This window comes from Callionymus lyra, chromosome 11, assembly GCF_982586985.1.
Source record: "Callionymus lyra chromosome 11, fCalLyr1.hap1.1, whole genome shotgun sequence".
Classification (NCBI taxonomy): domain Eukaryota; kingdom Metazoa; phylum Chordata; class Actinopteri; order Syngnathiformes; family Callionymidae; genus Callionymus; species Callionymus lyra.
This window is the reverse complement of record NC_141828.1, coordinates 5,598,552-5,614,533: the sequence shown is the minus strand read 5'-3', so window position 1 is coordinate 5,614,533 and position 15,982 is coordinate 5,598,552. Positions and strand designations below refer to the sequence as shown.

Sequence of the window (15,982 nt, the reverse complement as noted above, 5' to 3'; positions counted from 1 at the left end):
TGTTTGCTGGAGGGGTTGAGGAACATTCATGAAGAACAAACCCTGTAATTGTCTCCAGTGTTCTCAGACAAAATCCAGCTCAAGGAGATCCTTCTTCATAATTTATCATCCGTGATCCTTCATTATGACATGTCCGGGTCATAAAGGCCGAATGATGGAGGATAACTGAGCTGGAAAGTTGGATCATATTTACCCAACGGCTCAGTTAGAAACAGAGAAGTAGAAAACTCCTGATAACACACAGACTCATCGAACAGAAACGATTGCATGACAGCGTCTCTGATGAGCAGATACACAATCCAAGCATCGGCTGCTGCTTTCACGTCCGGTCGTGATGTTGAAAGAGACGTAAACAACCGTAACACGGTAGAAAAAGCCACCGGAGAATCGTTGGCTTCAGAGAGACGTTGGACACTTGACACGAGATGTGAGTTTGTCTTTTCTCATGTTGAGCTTCTGTGACTTTTGTACCACGTCTGGTTTCTGTTTGAATGCACAGCAGGTCAGATTCCTAACCGGACACTGAAAGTCAAAATTCTTCTTCTTCTTAGGATCTTCATGTGAACTTTCCCAGTTTTTGATTCCGAGATTGTTCCGTTGAAGCAAAGCATTTCTGTGACGGACAGCTGACACACAAGCACACACAATGTTCTGTCAACACGCAAACACACCAACATAACATGTGTTCAAAACAGATGAAAACACTTCCTTTACAGATTTCAGGTCATTTTTACTGAAGCGTAAAAAAAAATGACCCGATTTCTCATCTTGTTGAAAAACAATATCACCGAAACATTATTCAAATAATTTAATCTGAATGATTAAAGTATGTATTTACATGGTATGATACACTTTCCCCACAGTTGTACTTCCCTGATACCCGTTGAATGAATAATACTTGAAGATGTAAAAGAGCCTCAGATACTCTTGAGCTCTCGTGACAAAACACTGTTTGCTGGAGGAGCATTCGTGAAGAAATGTGTTGGAACCGTCTTTAAATAAGTCACAAAAATAGTCCACAATGGAATTTATATTTTCTGGAATGTCTCGAAGAGTCTCTGGATCCACACGGTGGAGACAACAATCCTCGCAGACGTCTGCTGTCGCTCTCCTGGCAGTGGTCGGAAGGGACAGCTCTGGGTTTAGAGTCTGTGTTTAAAAATAAGTCTTTGAGTCGTTTCTTTGTGGCCGAGGTGACGCAGATGCTTCACTTGTGGTTAGATTTATGTTTGCCGGCATCGTACAGAAGAGCCTGAGGACAGACATGCAGTTTCAGTTTATTTCAAAGGACAACGAAGACATTTGATGCAGCAGTCGGATCAAAATTTAAAAGGTATTTCAGCGCCTTCAGAATATTGAATGGTCGAGTTTTACATTTCAATAAATTCAACATAGATACATGAATAAAGTTGTATCTATATATTTATGTTGAATTTATTTATTTTTTAAACATTTTTATTATTGTATAATTTAATTCAATGATTTCTATATTGAAGGATTTCATTTCATTTGCTAGTTTGTTTTTCTAAATTCCTTCTTTTTAAGACCTTTTCATTAAATATAAAATGTGTAGTTTTTTCCTTAAAAATACACTTTATTTTCAAAATGTTTTTTTAAATTATTCAAAAAACTTAAATTAGTTAAACATAAAAATTATTTAAAATGAATTCAACCTTGTGATATAGAAATTATTGGACGCAATTTCTCCCCAAAAAAATGTCTGGTTTTAACCTTTGAAATGTAAAATTAAATCGTAATTAAATCGTTATATTATATATATTATTATATTCTGATGATATGCAACACTAATAGACTCAGGGACTCATTCATTCCTCGTGATATTAGATTGTTTAATTCTGAGTTTAGGGGCAGAAGTGAAAAGATGATATTCTATGTCAATCTTTGTATCCTTTTCTTTAATCTATGTTCTTTATCTTTAGACTTAGACTGTGTCATCTTGCACTTTGTTTTTATTTAACTTTGTTCTTCTTGTTTCATGAATCCATCGTCTGTGTTGTTGTGAGCTGGAAAAACAATTTCCCGAAAAAGACCTCTAGAGGGATCAATAAAGTTTATCCATCCATGTATATACTTCCATTTGAAGTCACAGACTTACATTTGCTTATATCTCCACCTGTGTTATTACCCGTGTCCACTGGAGTCCAGACCACCTGCTCACCTTGTTCTCCAGCACTCTGCTGCGCACTGGGCTGCTCAAGTCCTCCAGGGTCTCCCCTGCAGGTCTGTTGAGGGTCTCGGGCAGCAGCAGACCGAGGCAGCCGGCAGAGAGTCCACTCAGACAGAAGATGGTGAAGGGCATGGAAACTGCCAGAGCTCGCTGAGAGAGAGAAACCATCACGTCTTGTGGGTCAGTTAACGTCCGAACTCGTCTCATTTAAAGAATATTACACGTTTAATGTCGCATGCTATTTCAACTCTTAAGAAGCACGTGACGAATCAGGTTATACAGGTTGGAGAATATTATAATTGAGTTCTAGCAATAGTTAAGAGATACAAAGAAAATAGATTTTTTAAAAGGTACGATTAAACTCCTCACCATGGAAGGAACGAACGGAGCAAGGATTCCTCCGACCCTGCAGGACATGGAACAAACACCCAGACCAGCATTTCTGGAACAGAGCGTTCACTAGGATGAATATTCAGCGTGTGCGTGTGCGTGTGCGTGTGCATATGTGCATATGTATGCATGTGCGTATGTGTGCAGGTGTGTGTATACATGTGTATGTGTATATACTGTATGTGTATGTGTATATGCGTGTCTATGTGTGTTTGTGTACGTGTGTGAGTGTACGTGTGTGTGTACGTGTGTGAGTGTATGTGTGTGTGTGCGTGTGTGTGTACGTGTGCGTGTGTGTGTACGTGTTCGTACGTGTATATGTGTGTACGTGTGTATATGTGTGTACGTGTGCGTGTGTGTGTGTGTATACATGCGTGTATACGTGTGCGTGTATGTTTGTATGCAAGTGTATACGGGTGTGTGTATGTGTGTGTGTACGTGTGTGTGTACGTGTGTGAGTGTATGTGTGTGTGTGCGTGTGTGTGTACGTGTTCGTACGTGTATATGTGTGTACGTGTGTATATGTGTGTACGTGTGCGTGTGTGTGTGTGTATACATGCGTGTATACGTGTGCGTGTATGTTTGTATGCAAGTGTATACGGGTGTGTGTATGTGTGTGTGTGTGTGTGTGTGTAGGTGTGTGTGTGTGTGTGTAGGTGTGTGTGTGTGTGTGTGTAGGTCTGTGTGTGTGTGTGTAGGTGTGTGTATGTGTGTGCGTGTGCGTGTGCGTGTGCGTGTGCGTGTGTGTGTGTGTGTGTGTGTGTGTGTGTGTGTGTACACTCACCGGATGACTGTGGGGTACAGCTCTGAAGTGTACACATAAGCGATGTTAAACGCTGCACTGACCATCAACTTCCCCAGCAGAGCCAAAGACGTGACACTCAGCCAAGGTCCTGCGCACACACACACACACACACACACACAGACCCCCACACACACACAACACACACACACACTCATCTTGTCAGAGTCTCTGCAGGTTTCAATAAGTCTACTTAGTTCCCTCCCTCGTAAATGACCCTTCGCTGACCCTGAAAACTAGGTTTTTCCAAAAGAACCACAAAAGACCTGCACGAGTCAAAGCATGAACAACACGATGGTGTGTCCCAAATAGCGCACTTCTGCACTTAATATTTTGAGTGCACAAGTGTGTCAAGATGAGCAGTATGTAAAAATGTAGTGTGCAATGAGCACTCAAATGTCCAGAAAATTGAGTGTGGATCGATTGGACACTTTCCACCCTCAAGCTCCTCCATCTTAGTGACGTAGATGAAGCTAAACTGAAGCTAAACTGATGCTAAACTGATGCTAAACTGATGCTAAACTGAAGCTAAACTGAAGCTAAACTGATGCTAAACTGAAGCTAAACTGAAGCTAAACTTCTGCTAAACTTCTGCTAAACTTCTGCTAAACTGATGCTAAACTGATGCTAAACTGAAGCTAAACTGATGCTAAACTGATGCTAAACTGATGCTAAACTGAAGCTAAACTGAAGCTACGTCACTGACGACGCGTCTTCGGAGCAGATACTGACGTAAATGTCTTGAGAAAACACTCATTTTACCACAAAACAACACAACAACAGTAATAACACAATGAAACACAACTTAATAACTTGTTTCAATTGGAGAAAAGTGTTGTCAAGTGTCAGTGATAGTGTTTCAACAAACATTCATCTTTGTATCCTTTTCTTTGTGTTATTTTTCTTTGATCCATGTTCTTCATACTTAGATTTCATCATCCCTTGCACTTTGTTCTTTCTACTGCGCTCTGTTGCTTTTCTTGTTCGTATGAATCCATCATCCGTGTCTGCTGTGAGCCTGAACACTAGATCCTCCGGAGGGATCAGTAAAGTCCATCTACTGGTGCCTCACCTGCCGACTCTGGGACGAACATCGTCAAGAGACACGCGACGCCGGCCATTCCCAGGAACCCGGCCATGCTCTTCCTTCTGCCGGCCCTGCGGAGGACGAACGGACGACACCTGACGACGGCCATCGTGGACGGCGTGTGATCACGCGTGTGCGAGGCTCACCAGTGTTTGTTGATGAAGTACATGCAGAGCGGGTAGGCAGGAAGCTCCACGAGGCCGTACATGGCCACGTTGACGAACCTGCTCCCGGACGCGTCGCCGGCTCCCAGAGTCAAGCCGTAGTAGACCAGACTGCAGGCGTACCTGTCGCACACACAACACATACAGGTAAGAGAGCAGCAGCACTCTTTGATAAGTTACGTGCACAAGATTGTCAACAGGAACTCGACACTAGTTTATTTTAGTGACTTATGCTGTGTCTCAAATCGCATACTTCTCTTAGTATACTAGAAGTTAGTATGCATCAGGATAGTGTACGTACTAACTAGTAACTAATCCTCCACAGATAGTATGTCTCAAATCAAACTCTGCTGCTACACACTAACAGGAAATGACGCGACAGCTTCTTCTTCTACTACTATTTAAGTATGGTTGTAACCAGCTGTTTGAACGCTATCACCACCTGCTGGCAGCACGTTTTGCAAGTTTGGAAAAAGAAATAAAGAAAAAATATGAGAATCGAAATATTCGCGAGATATTCAAGCTGGTATCAGCAGCGAAGACGTGTTTATCCTCCTACTGCTGCTGAAAATACACCTGTAAGTATATGAATATATATGCATGTATATGACGCAACTTACGTTTGCAACAAAATTTCGCATACTAAGGATTGAGACGCACTTACGCACTAAAAATACTAACTTTGAGTACGCAAGTAAGCGATTTGAGACACAGCATTGGTTTGTCTTTAACCGGGTCATTGACTTCATGTGTGAGTTGAGTTCAAGGATCAATTCTTTACTGTTTTTACGTGTAAACGACACCTGAGCGTCGCCTGCTAATCTGTCCGGGTTGAACATCCACTATACGTGGTTCCTACATGTATAGTATCATAATACTATAAGCTGGTGCACGGTGGCGCAGTGGTTAGCGCGATCGTGTGAGCGAGAAGGTTGTCGGTTCACTTCCAGGTCAGGAGGGAGACAACTTGTGACCTTTCTGTTCATATGTTCTCCCCGTGTTGCGTGGGTTTACTCCGGGCACTCCGGTTTCCTCCCACAGTCCAAGAACACACAGAGGTTGATTGAGAACTTGGGGGAAATTGTCCGTTGGTATGAGTGTGTGTGGGAATGGTTTTCTGTCAAGCAACAGACTGGCGTCCTGTCCAGGGTGTCCCCCGCCTCTCGCCCAAAGAAACTGGAATAGGCTCCAGTCTCCCCGCGACCCTCATAAGGGATTAAACGCTCAAGAAATTAAATGATTTTATGATACTCTAAGAAATCTGCATAAGTTGTAAATAGATACTCAGAGCACAGAGTCTGCTCCTTTAACTTTACTCAAGTTGGAAAACTTTACATTACAACGTAAGTAATTAATATTTATAGAGCGCTTTAAACAATCAAAACAATACTCAATAGAATATATACTTTAAAAGTCAAGATAACACAGAGAACAACAGAGGAGTCTCAGAGAATCAAGGAAAAGCATGCACTAATAAAAACAGTAGTATTAAATAATAATAATTGAAATATAGTTTATAAAGCAACTTTCAAATATTCAGGCATCACAACTTGCTTTACATAAAATCATATAAGAAATGATGCATTTAAAAATGACAGTATAATAGTGACAGTACATTAAGAACAGTACATGTTTAATTATTATTCAATTAATTGATGAGTAAATGAGCGCTTTAGAGACCAGAAGATGAAGCGGATCGTGAGTGATGACGATGACCGAACAACTTGAAGACTTAAAGTCACCGGAGGAACTGTGTGTCACCATGAGATTGAGCGACTGAGATTCTTGTGTCAAAATTGTATCCGACCGTCTTACACGTGTCCACACTTCAGGAACCGTCAAAAAACCAAGTTAACAGATGTGACGCATCGATCAGGCGGGAAAAAAGAGGAATGTCCTGAACTGCATCTGTGCAAACGAATGAAGGAACGATTGACGGACGTCACTACTCACCACACATACATGAGCACCATCGTTCTCATGCGGAGCGCCGGGTGGATCAGCAGCTGCATGACTCCCACGTTAGGTCGACCCGCCTTGTTGCTGTTGACCGTGTTCAGCATGACTTTTCTCGTCGGGCTGCCGTTGTTGCGTGCGATGAAGCACAAGACCTGAGACCACAGCAGGAACGTTTGAGGACCAGAAGAACCAAAAGAAACACTTTCACGCTCACTTCTTCTGCCTCCTCGGTGCAACCTTGAGAATAGAGCCAGCGAGGAGATTCCGGAAGAGTTCTGGAGAGAACGGAGATGACAGCATACAATTAATTTTCACAAGATGTGGGTGATTGAGACAGACTGGTGTCCCCTGCCTCTCGCCCTATGACCCTGGGATAGGCTCCAGTCTCCCTGTGACCCCGGGATAAAGCGGATGTCAATGAATGAATGAATGAATATATGAAAGATTTGGGCGATGACTGAGGACGAGAGGATACAGTGACTTCAGCAGCTTTTAAAGCTGATGTTTGGACATATTTGGTTTGAAAACAAATGAAAGCAGTTACTACTGAGGACGAGAGGATACAATGACTCCTGCAGCTTTTTAAAGCTGATGTTTGGACATATTTTGGTTACAAAACAAATGAAAGCAGTAACTACTGAGGACGAGAGGATACAATGACTCCTGCAGCTTTTTACAGCTGATGTTTGGACATATTTTGGTTACAAAACAAATGAAAGCAGTAACTACTGAGGACGAGAGGATACAGTAACTACAGCAGCTTTCAAAGCTGATGTTTGGGCATATTTTGGTTTGAAAACAAATGAAAGCAGTTACGACTGAGGACGAGAGGATACAGTGACTCCAGCATATTTTAAAGCTGATGTTTGGACATATTTTGGTTTGAAAACAAATGAAAGCAGTTACGAGAGTCAATAGGTCTGTAAATACTACAACACCAGAGTCAAGTACTGGACAATACTACACATATATACTTGTTACTACACTATCACAACACTAGAGTCAAGTACTGGACAATACTACACATATATACTTGTTACTACACTATCACAACACCAGAGTCAAGTACTGGACAATACTACACATATATACTTGTTACTACACTATCACGACAACAGAGTCAAGTACTGGACAATACTACACATATATACTTGTTACTACACTATCACGACAACAGAGTCAAGTACTGGACAATACTACACATATATACTTCTTACTACACTATCACGACAACAGAGTCAAGTACTCAACAATACTACACATATATACTTGTTACTACACTATCACGACAACAGAGTCAAGTACTGGACAATACTACACATATATACTTGTTACTACACTATCACGACAACAGAGTCAAGTACTGGACAATACTACACATATATACTTCTTACTACACTATCACGACAACAGAGTCAAGTACTCAACAATACTACACATATATACTTGTTACTACACTATCACGACAACAGAGTCAAGTACTGGACAATACTACACATATATACTTGTTACTACACTATCACGACAACAGAGTCAAGTACTGGACAATACTACACATATATACTTCTTACTACACTATCACGACAACAGAGTCGAGTACTCAACAATACTACACATATATACTTGTTACTACACTATCACGACAACAGAGTCAAGTACTGGACAATACTACACATATATACTTGTTACTACACTATCACAACACCAGAGTCAAGTACTGGACAATACTACACATATATACTTGTTACTACACTATCACGACAACAGAGTCAAGTACTGGACAATACTACACATATATACTTGTTACTACACTATCACAACACCAGAGTCAAGTACTGGACAATACTACACATATATACTTGTTACTACACTATCACAACACCAGAGTCAAGTACTGGACAATACTACACATATATACTTGTTACTACACTATCACGACACCAGAGTCAAGTACTGGACAATACTACACATATATACTTGTTACTACACTATCACAACACCAGAGTCAAGTACTGGACAATACTACACATATATACTTGTTACTACACTATCACAACACCAGAGTCAAGTACTGGACAATACTACACATATATACTTGTTACTACACTATCACAACACCAGAGTCAAGTACTGGACAATACTACACATATATACTTGTTACTACACTATCACAACACCAGAGTCAAGTACTGGACAATACTACACATATATACTTGTTACTACACTATCACGACAACAGAGTCAAGTACTGGACAATACTACACATATATACTTGTTACTACACTATCACAACACCAGAGTCAAGTACTGGACAATACTACACATATATACTTGTTACTACACTATCACGACAACAGAGTCAAGTACTGGACAATACTACACATATATACTTGTTACTACACTATCACAACACCAGAGTCAAGTACTGGACAATACTACACATATATACTTGTTACTCCACTATCACAACACCAGAGTCAAGTACTGGACAATACTACACATATATACTTGTTACTACACTATCACGACACCAGAGTCAAGTACTGGACAATACTACACATATATACTTGTTACTACACTATCACAACACCAGAGTCAAGTACTCAACAATACTACACATATATACTTGTTACTACACTATCACAACACCAGAGTCAAGTACTGGACAATACTACACATATATACTTGTTACTACACTATCACAACACCAGAGTCAAGTACTGGACAATACTACACATATATACTTGTTACTACACTATCACAACACCAGAGTCAAGTACTGGACAATACTACACATATATACTTGTTACTACACTATCACGACACCAGAGTCAAGTACTGGACAATACTACACATATATACTTGTTACTACACTATCACAACACCAGAGTCAAGTACTGGACAATACTACACATATATACTTGTTACTACACTATCACAACACCAGAGTCAAGTACTGGACAATACTACACATATATACTTGTTACTACACTATCACGACAACAGAGTCAAGTACTGGACAATACTACACATATATACTTGTTACTACACTATCACGACAACAGAGTCAAGTACTGGACAATACTGCACATATATACTTCTTACTACACTATCACGACAACAGAGTCGAGTACTCAACAATACTACACATATATACTTGTTACTACACTATCACGACAACAGAGTCAAGTACTGGACAATACTACACATATATACTTGTTTCTACACTATCACAACACCAGAGTCAAGTACTGGACAATACTACACATATATACTTGTTACTACACTATCACGACAACAGAGTCAAGTACTGGACAATACTACACATATATACTTGTTACTACACTATCACAACACCAGAGTCAAGTACTGGACAATACTACACATATATACTTGTTACTACACTATCACGACAACAGAGTCAAGTACTGGACAATACTACACATATATACTTGTTACTACACTATCACGACAACAGAGTCAAGTACTGGACAATACTACACATATATACTTGTTACTACACTATCACGAAAACAGAGTCAAGTACTGGACAATACTACACATATATACTTGTTACTACACTATCACAACACCAGAGTCAAGTACTGGACAATACTACACATATATACTTGTTACTACACTATCACAACACCAGAGTCAAGTACTGGACAATACTACACATATATACTTGTTACTACACTATCACGACACCAGAGTCAAGTACTGGACAATACTACACATATATACTTGTTACTACACTATCACAACACCAGAGTCAAGTACTCAACAATACTACACATATATACTTGTTACTACACTATCACAACACCAGAGTCAAGTACTCAACAATACTACACATATATACTTGTTACTACACTATCACAACACCAGAGTCAAGTACTGGACAATACTACACATATATACGTGTTACTACACTATCACAACACCAGAGTCAAGTACTGGACAATACTACACATATATACTTGTTACTACACTATCACGACACCAGAGTCAAGTACTGGACAATACTACACATATATACTTGTTACTACACTATCACAACACCAGAGTCAAGTACTGGACAATACTACACATATATACTTGTTACTACACTATCACAACACCAGAGTCAAGTACTGGACAATACTACACATATATACTTGTTACTACACTATCACGACAACAGAGTCAAGTACTGGACAATACTACACATATATACTTGTTACTACACTATCACGACAACAGAGTCAAGTACTGGACAATACTACACATATATACTTGTTACTACACTATCACAACACCAGAGTCAAGTACTGGACAATACTACACATATATACTTGTTACTACACTATCACAACACCAGAGTCAAGTACTGGACAATACTACACATATATACTTGTTACTACACTATCACGACAACAGAGTCAAGTACTGGACAATACTACACATATATACTCGTTACTACACTATCACGACAACAGAGTCGAGTACTCAACAATACTACACATATATACTTGTTACTACACTATCACGACACCAGAGTCAAGTACTGGACAATACTACACATATATACTTGTTACTACACTATCACGACACCAGAGTCAAGTACTGGACAATACTACACATATATACTTGTTACTACACTATCACAACACCAGAGTCAAGTACTGGACAATACTACACATATATACTTGTTACTACACTATCACAACACCAGAGTCAAGTACTGGACAATACTACACATATATACTTGTTACTACACTATCACAACACCAGAGTCAAGTACTGGATAATACTACACATATCTCCTACAGTATCGCCACATATCAATATACATCATATCGTTGCTTCTGTATCCTGATATCGTATTGCCAGATTATTTCCATACTAGCAACAACAGTAACACGGTTGTGAGACGTGTATTTAAAGTATGTATTTCGCAGTTTTTTAACAACAATAACATTCATGCACACATGAATGTGTATAAACTGTGTTTTAACGTAAGAGGGTGCGACTCACACAGAAAGCAGGAAGAAGAGAACTCCAGAGGAGTTGGCGACTGCAGCCAAATTCCTCCAAGGTCGGATAAAGAAGCCCAACATTCCGAAGAGAGCTATCCCCACAGCAAACATTATGCTGGTGAGCGTTCCTGAGGAGAAGAACACGTTTACTTTGACATTCAAGACCAGTGAAAGCAACAACCGGGCGAAGTCTTCGCTGTTCAAGACTTGTCTGGAAGTTACATTTTCTCAGTAGCCTCACGTTCACATTATACTTCGAGAGACTGTACATGTGTCTCAACTACGTGTCGATACTTTCTCTAAAGAAACTACAACTCATTCAAAAACATTAGGATGGACTAGAGCAGGGGTGTCAAACTGGTCCAGAAAAGGGATCAGGGTGGTGCAGGTTTTTGTTCCAACCAGTCAAGCACACATGAGTTAACCAATCAGGTGTCGTCTTAAGCAAGCAACACCTGACTGACAATTAATTGATTACTGTCTCCAGGCGCCTGATTGGTTCAACTATATGTGCTTGACTGGTTGGAACAAAAACCTGCACCGTCTCGGCCCTTTTGTGGACCAGTTTGACACCTGTGGACTAGAGGAATCCAAAAGTGTGACCCTACCAGTCATGGCCCAGTAGGAGCGGCCCACGTACTCCTGAGCGAGGACGAAGCAGACCACGCCGATCCCGCCGTTCATGAGCCCGACCAACAGACGGGAGACGGCGAACACCTCGTAGCTCGGGGCCACAGCAGACACATAGCCGAAGATCACCTCGAAGAACAAACCTGGAGGAGACAATGACGTGCTGTAACTAGAGGAGCGCAGAGACGGCGCATACCTCTGCCGAGGAGCCAGTTTGACTGTTGACTTTATTAAAAAATACAATCAATTAATAAAATGACTTCCAGGATTTAAAAAAAATGGTGATTTGGTGCCTCACGGGGGAAAAAATATTCAAAAAAAAGTTCTAAACTTCAGTGGACAAGTTAGCAGCATCTGTGACGAGACACACAAGAAAGAGATAACATTTTTAAAACCGTCCTTAATCCAGAAAAAAATCACACAGTAGGGGATCAAAATCACACAGTAGGGGATCAAAATCACACAGTAGGGGATCAAATTCACACAGTAGGGGATCAAAATCACACAGTAGGGGATCAAAATCACACAGTAGGGGATCAAATTCACACAGTAGGGGATCAAAATTACACAGTAGGGGATCAAAATCACACAGTAGGGGATCAAAATCACACAGTAGGGGATCAAATTCACACAGTAGGGGATCAAAATCACACAGTAGGGGATCAAAATCACACAGTAGGGGATCAAATTCACACAGTAGGGGATCAAAATTACACAGTAGGGGATCAAAATCACACAGTAGGGGATCAAAATCACACAGTAAGGGATCAAAATCACACAGTAGGGGGTGTGACCGTAGGGGATCAAAATCACACAGTAGGGGATCAAAATCACACAGTAGGGGATCAAAATCACACAGTAGGGGATCAAAATCACACTGTAGGGGATCAAAATCACACAGTAGGGGATCAAAATCACACAGTAGGGGATCAAAATCACACAGTAGGGGATCAAAATCACACAGTAGGGGATCAAAATCACACAGTAGGGGATCAAAATCACACAGTAAGGGATCAAAATCACACCGTAGGGGATCAAAATCACACAGTAGGGGATCAAAATCACACAGTAGGGGATCAAAATCACACAGTAGGGGATCAAAATCACACAGTAAGGGATCAAAATCACACCGTAGGGGATCAAAATCACACAGTAGGGGATCAAAATCACACAGTAGGGGATCAAAATCACACAGTAGGGGATCAAAATCACACAGTAAGGGATCAAAATCACACCGTAGGGGATCAAAATCACACAGTAGGGGATCAAAATCACACAGTAGGGGATCAAAATCACACAGTAGGGGATCAAAATCACACAGTAGGGGATCAAAAATCACACAGTAGGGGATCAAAATCACACAGTAGGGGATCAAAAATCACACAGTAGGGGATCAAAATCACACAGTAAGAGATCAAAATCACACAGTAGGGGATCAAAATCACACATTAAGGGATCAAAATCACACAGTAAGGGATCAAAATCACACCGTAGGGGATCAAAAATCACACAGTAGGGGATCAAAATCACACAGTAGGGGATCAAAATCACATCATAGGGGATCAAAATCACACCGTAGGTGATGATTTCAGCATTCAGCGTAGGAGTTCTCACCAGCGCCATTCGGTGCTGGTGAGAACTCGTCATCACATGATCTCATTGGCAAAAGGTAATAATAGTGTTGGAGAATCACACAGAAGTAAGATTGAACTACACAAATACAACGAAACACATGACATTTGTCCACCCACCGTGAAGACAAACACACAGACAGACATGTGTAAACAACGTCAAATTACACGTGGAGTTCAACAATCCGAGTAAACGCCTCCTCACCTGTCAGGTAAACGGGCCTCCTACCAATCCGGTCGGAGAGTTGCCCGAAAACAACATTCCCCACGAGCAGGCCTACAAAGAAGAGTGACCCCGCGAGGCTGACCTTGTAGGCCTGCTGTTCTATGAGCAACCACTGAGGGGCAACAGAGATACACAATGAGACACACACACACACAGGTATCACAACCGTGATGACCAGGGCCACAGAAGACCATGTATTAAATCTAAGATTACAATTAAAAGATTCTTCAGATTCACATTTTTAGAATCATTCATTTATTAAACCAACTAATAAAGACTTTATGCAGATTTCTTAAAACTCACCTCAGACACGATGGACTCGCTGTTGTCCTTGAACGTGACTCGATTGATTTGAACGTCTTTGGGCGTCACACTGGTCTGCTTCTCGATCTCATACTCCGGCGTGACCCCGATCAGAACTATCAGCATGGACTGACAGGCCATGTACAGCTGGGAAATAAAAGAAAATGGCAACAGTTGGAAAGAAAAAGAAAGTCGAGAATTTGATAAGTCATGAACAATATCAAAATTTGTGAAATGTTTATTACATCTTTAACTTCAGCTTCGCAAAGGTGACAACACTGACAATAGGTTAACCGGATGTTGACACATTTAAAAAAAAATCATTTTGTTTCCTATTTATCAACAACAAATAGAGAATAAAGTCTATTACTAACGACTTGAACGCCACCATATGTAACGGGTTAATTCAAGCAATATAACTGTATATACGTGTTAAATTATGAGCCGAATTTACAAGCTTTTATACAAGGACAAAGTGAAGTATTTCAGACGTTATTTTTGTATTTATAAATTAAGTTATACGTCACGAAACATATGGTTGCGCGTTTTCTATATGGAGTACGGTTCATCCTGACTGGAAGCAAATCTGCAAGTTGTGTTGATGGATACAAAGATGACAAACACTAAACCAGCTCCAGCACTTATTATTGTTTTTAAATCTAAATATAAAGATGATTGTTGAAAAGAAACTAGTTTGTTTGTGAAACGCTTGAGCCACGTAGCGTCTGCAGTGATGCTAGCATGAAGCGAACACGAGCTGCGATGCTGAACCAACGGAGGGAATGTTATCTCGTAGAATACAGACCTGGGTCAGCACCAGAACACTCACTGCCCGCTTTTGATAAGGTCCGAACTCGCCGACAACTTTGAAAGCTTCCTCCACGTCCATCCCCGGTCTTCAGTCACGGCAAGATGGCATGCTCATCCCCTCCTGTCTTCCTGTTTCGTTTCCTCGACGTTTCTTTACGGACGGCTTTACGAATTATTACGGCATTCATTCATTTATCATGATGAAACTGTTTGTAAATTATATTGAATAAAGTTAAATACATTTTAGATTTTAAAGAAAAACGCAAAAAGTGCCACGAATAAGATGAAAGACGGGGATGCAAACTCTTTTTCACTTCCTGCTTCGTTTGGAATAACTTGATTCCTACATGTCTGCGACGATGTTCAGTAGATCATCTTAATCTAATGTGATTATAAAATAAACAATAACAGTAACAACAAAACTATTGTTTTTCCAACATTCAAACATGTTTCACGGATAAATAACTGTGTTAGTAACTTGACTTTAAAGTCATCACTAAACATGTTATTAACGAAGTCAGTCTTAGAGAAAAGTAGGTCTTGTTTGAATAAATGTTTATAGCGGATAAAACATAATACTGAGCCTGAAACAATAAGAGGAAGGAAAACGAAAGATAATTTGGGGCATTTGCTGACAAGGAAGCCAAACCCTGAGAGAGTCTGCGAACTAGAAGGTTTCGTTTTAGGAACGACGACGTGTCTCGTGCACACCGTTGAAAAAAAGTAAAACAAACATGAAAATAAGAATAAAACTGTAAACTTTAAAGTCTT

At 40.3% G+C, this 15,982-nt stretch overlaps 1 protein-coding gene across 1 annotated transcript; it reads right to left on the bottom strand.

The window, feature by feature from the left end:
* Positions 1–793: 793 nt before the first annotated feature.
* slc22a15 (solute carrier family 22 member 15) lies at positions 794–15,790 on the bottom strand. The gene is made up of 13 exons (XM_087803388.1): positions 15,207–15,790; positions 14,402–14,548; positions 14,078–14,210; positions 12,220–12,384; positions 11,610–11,739; positions 6,805–6,865; positions 6,585–6,742; positions 4,614–4,754; positions 4,453–4,538; positions 3,363–3,471; positions 2,558–2,630; positions 2,180–2,338; positions 794–1,252 (listed from the first exon to the last, which is right to left on the bottom strand). The coding sequence occupies exons 1-13, from the start codon at positions 15,288–15,290 to the stop codon at positions 1,208–1,210; spliced, it is 1,491 nt and encodes a 496-aa protein (XP_087659514.1). The 5' UTR covers positions 15,291–15,790; the 3' UTR covers positions 794–1,207.
* Positions 15,791–15,982: the final 192 nt, after the last annotated feature.

Bases quoted from the DNA above. Each gene is read 5' to 3' on its own strand.
- slc22a15 (XM_087803388.1), bottom strand. From the start codon at position 15,290: ATGGACGTGGAGGAAGCTTTCAAAGTTGTCGGCGAGTTCGGACCTTAT. The intron at 14,211-14,401 runs GTGAGTTTTAAG...GTTGCCCCTCAG, and splicing joins GCGAGTCCATCGTGTCTGAG to TGGTTGCTCATAGAACAGCA. The intron at 11,740-12,219 runs GTAGGGTCACAC...TCTTCTCCTCAG, and splicing joins CTCCTACTGGGCCATGACTG to GAACGCTCACCAGCATAATG.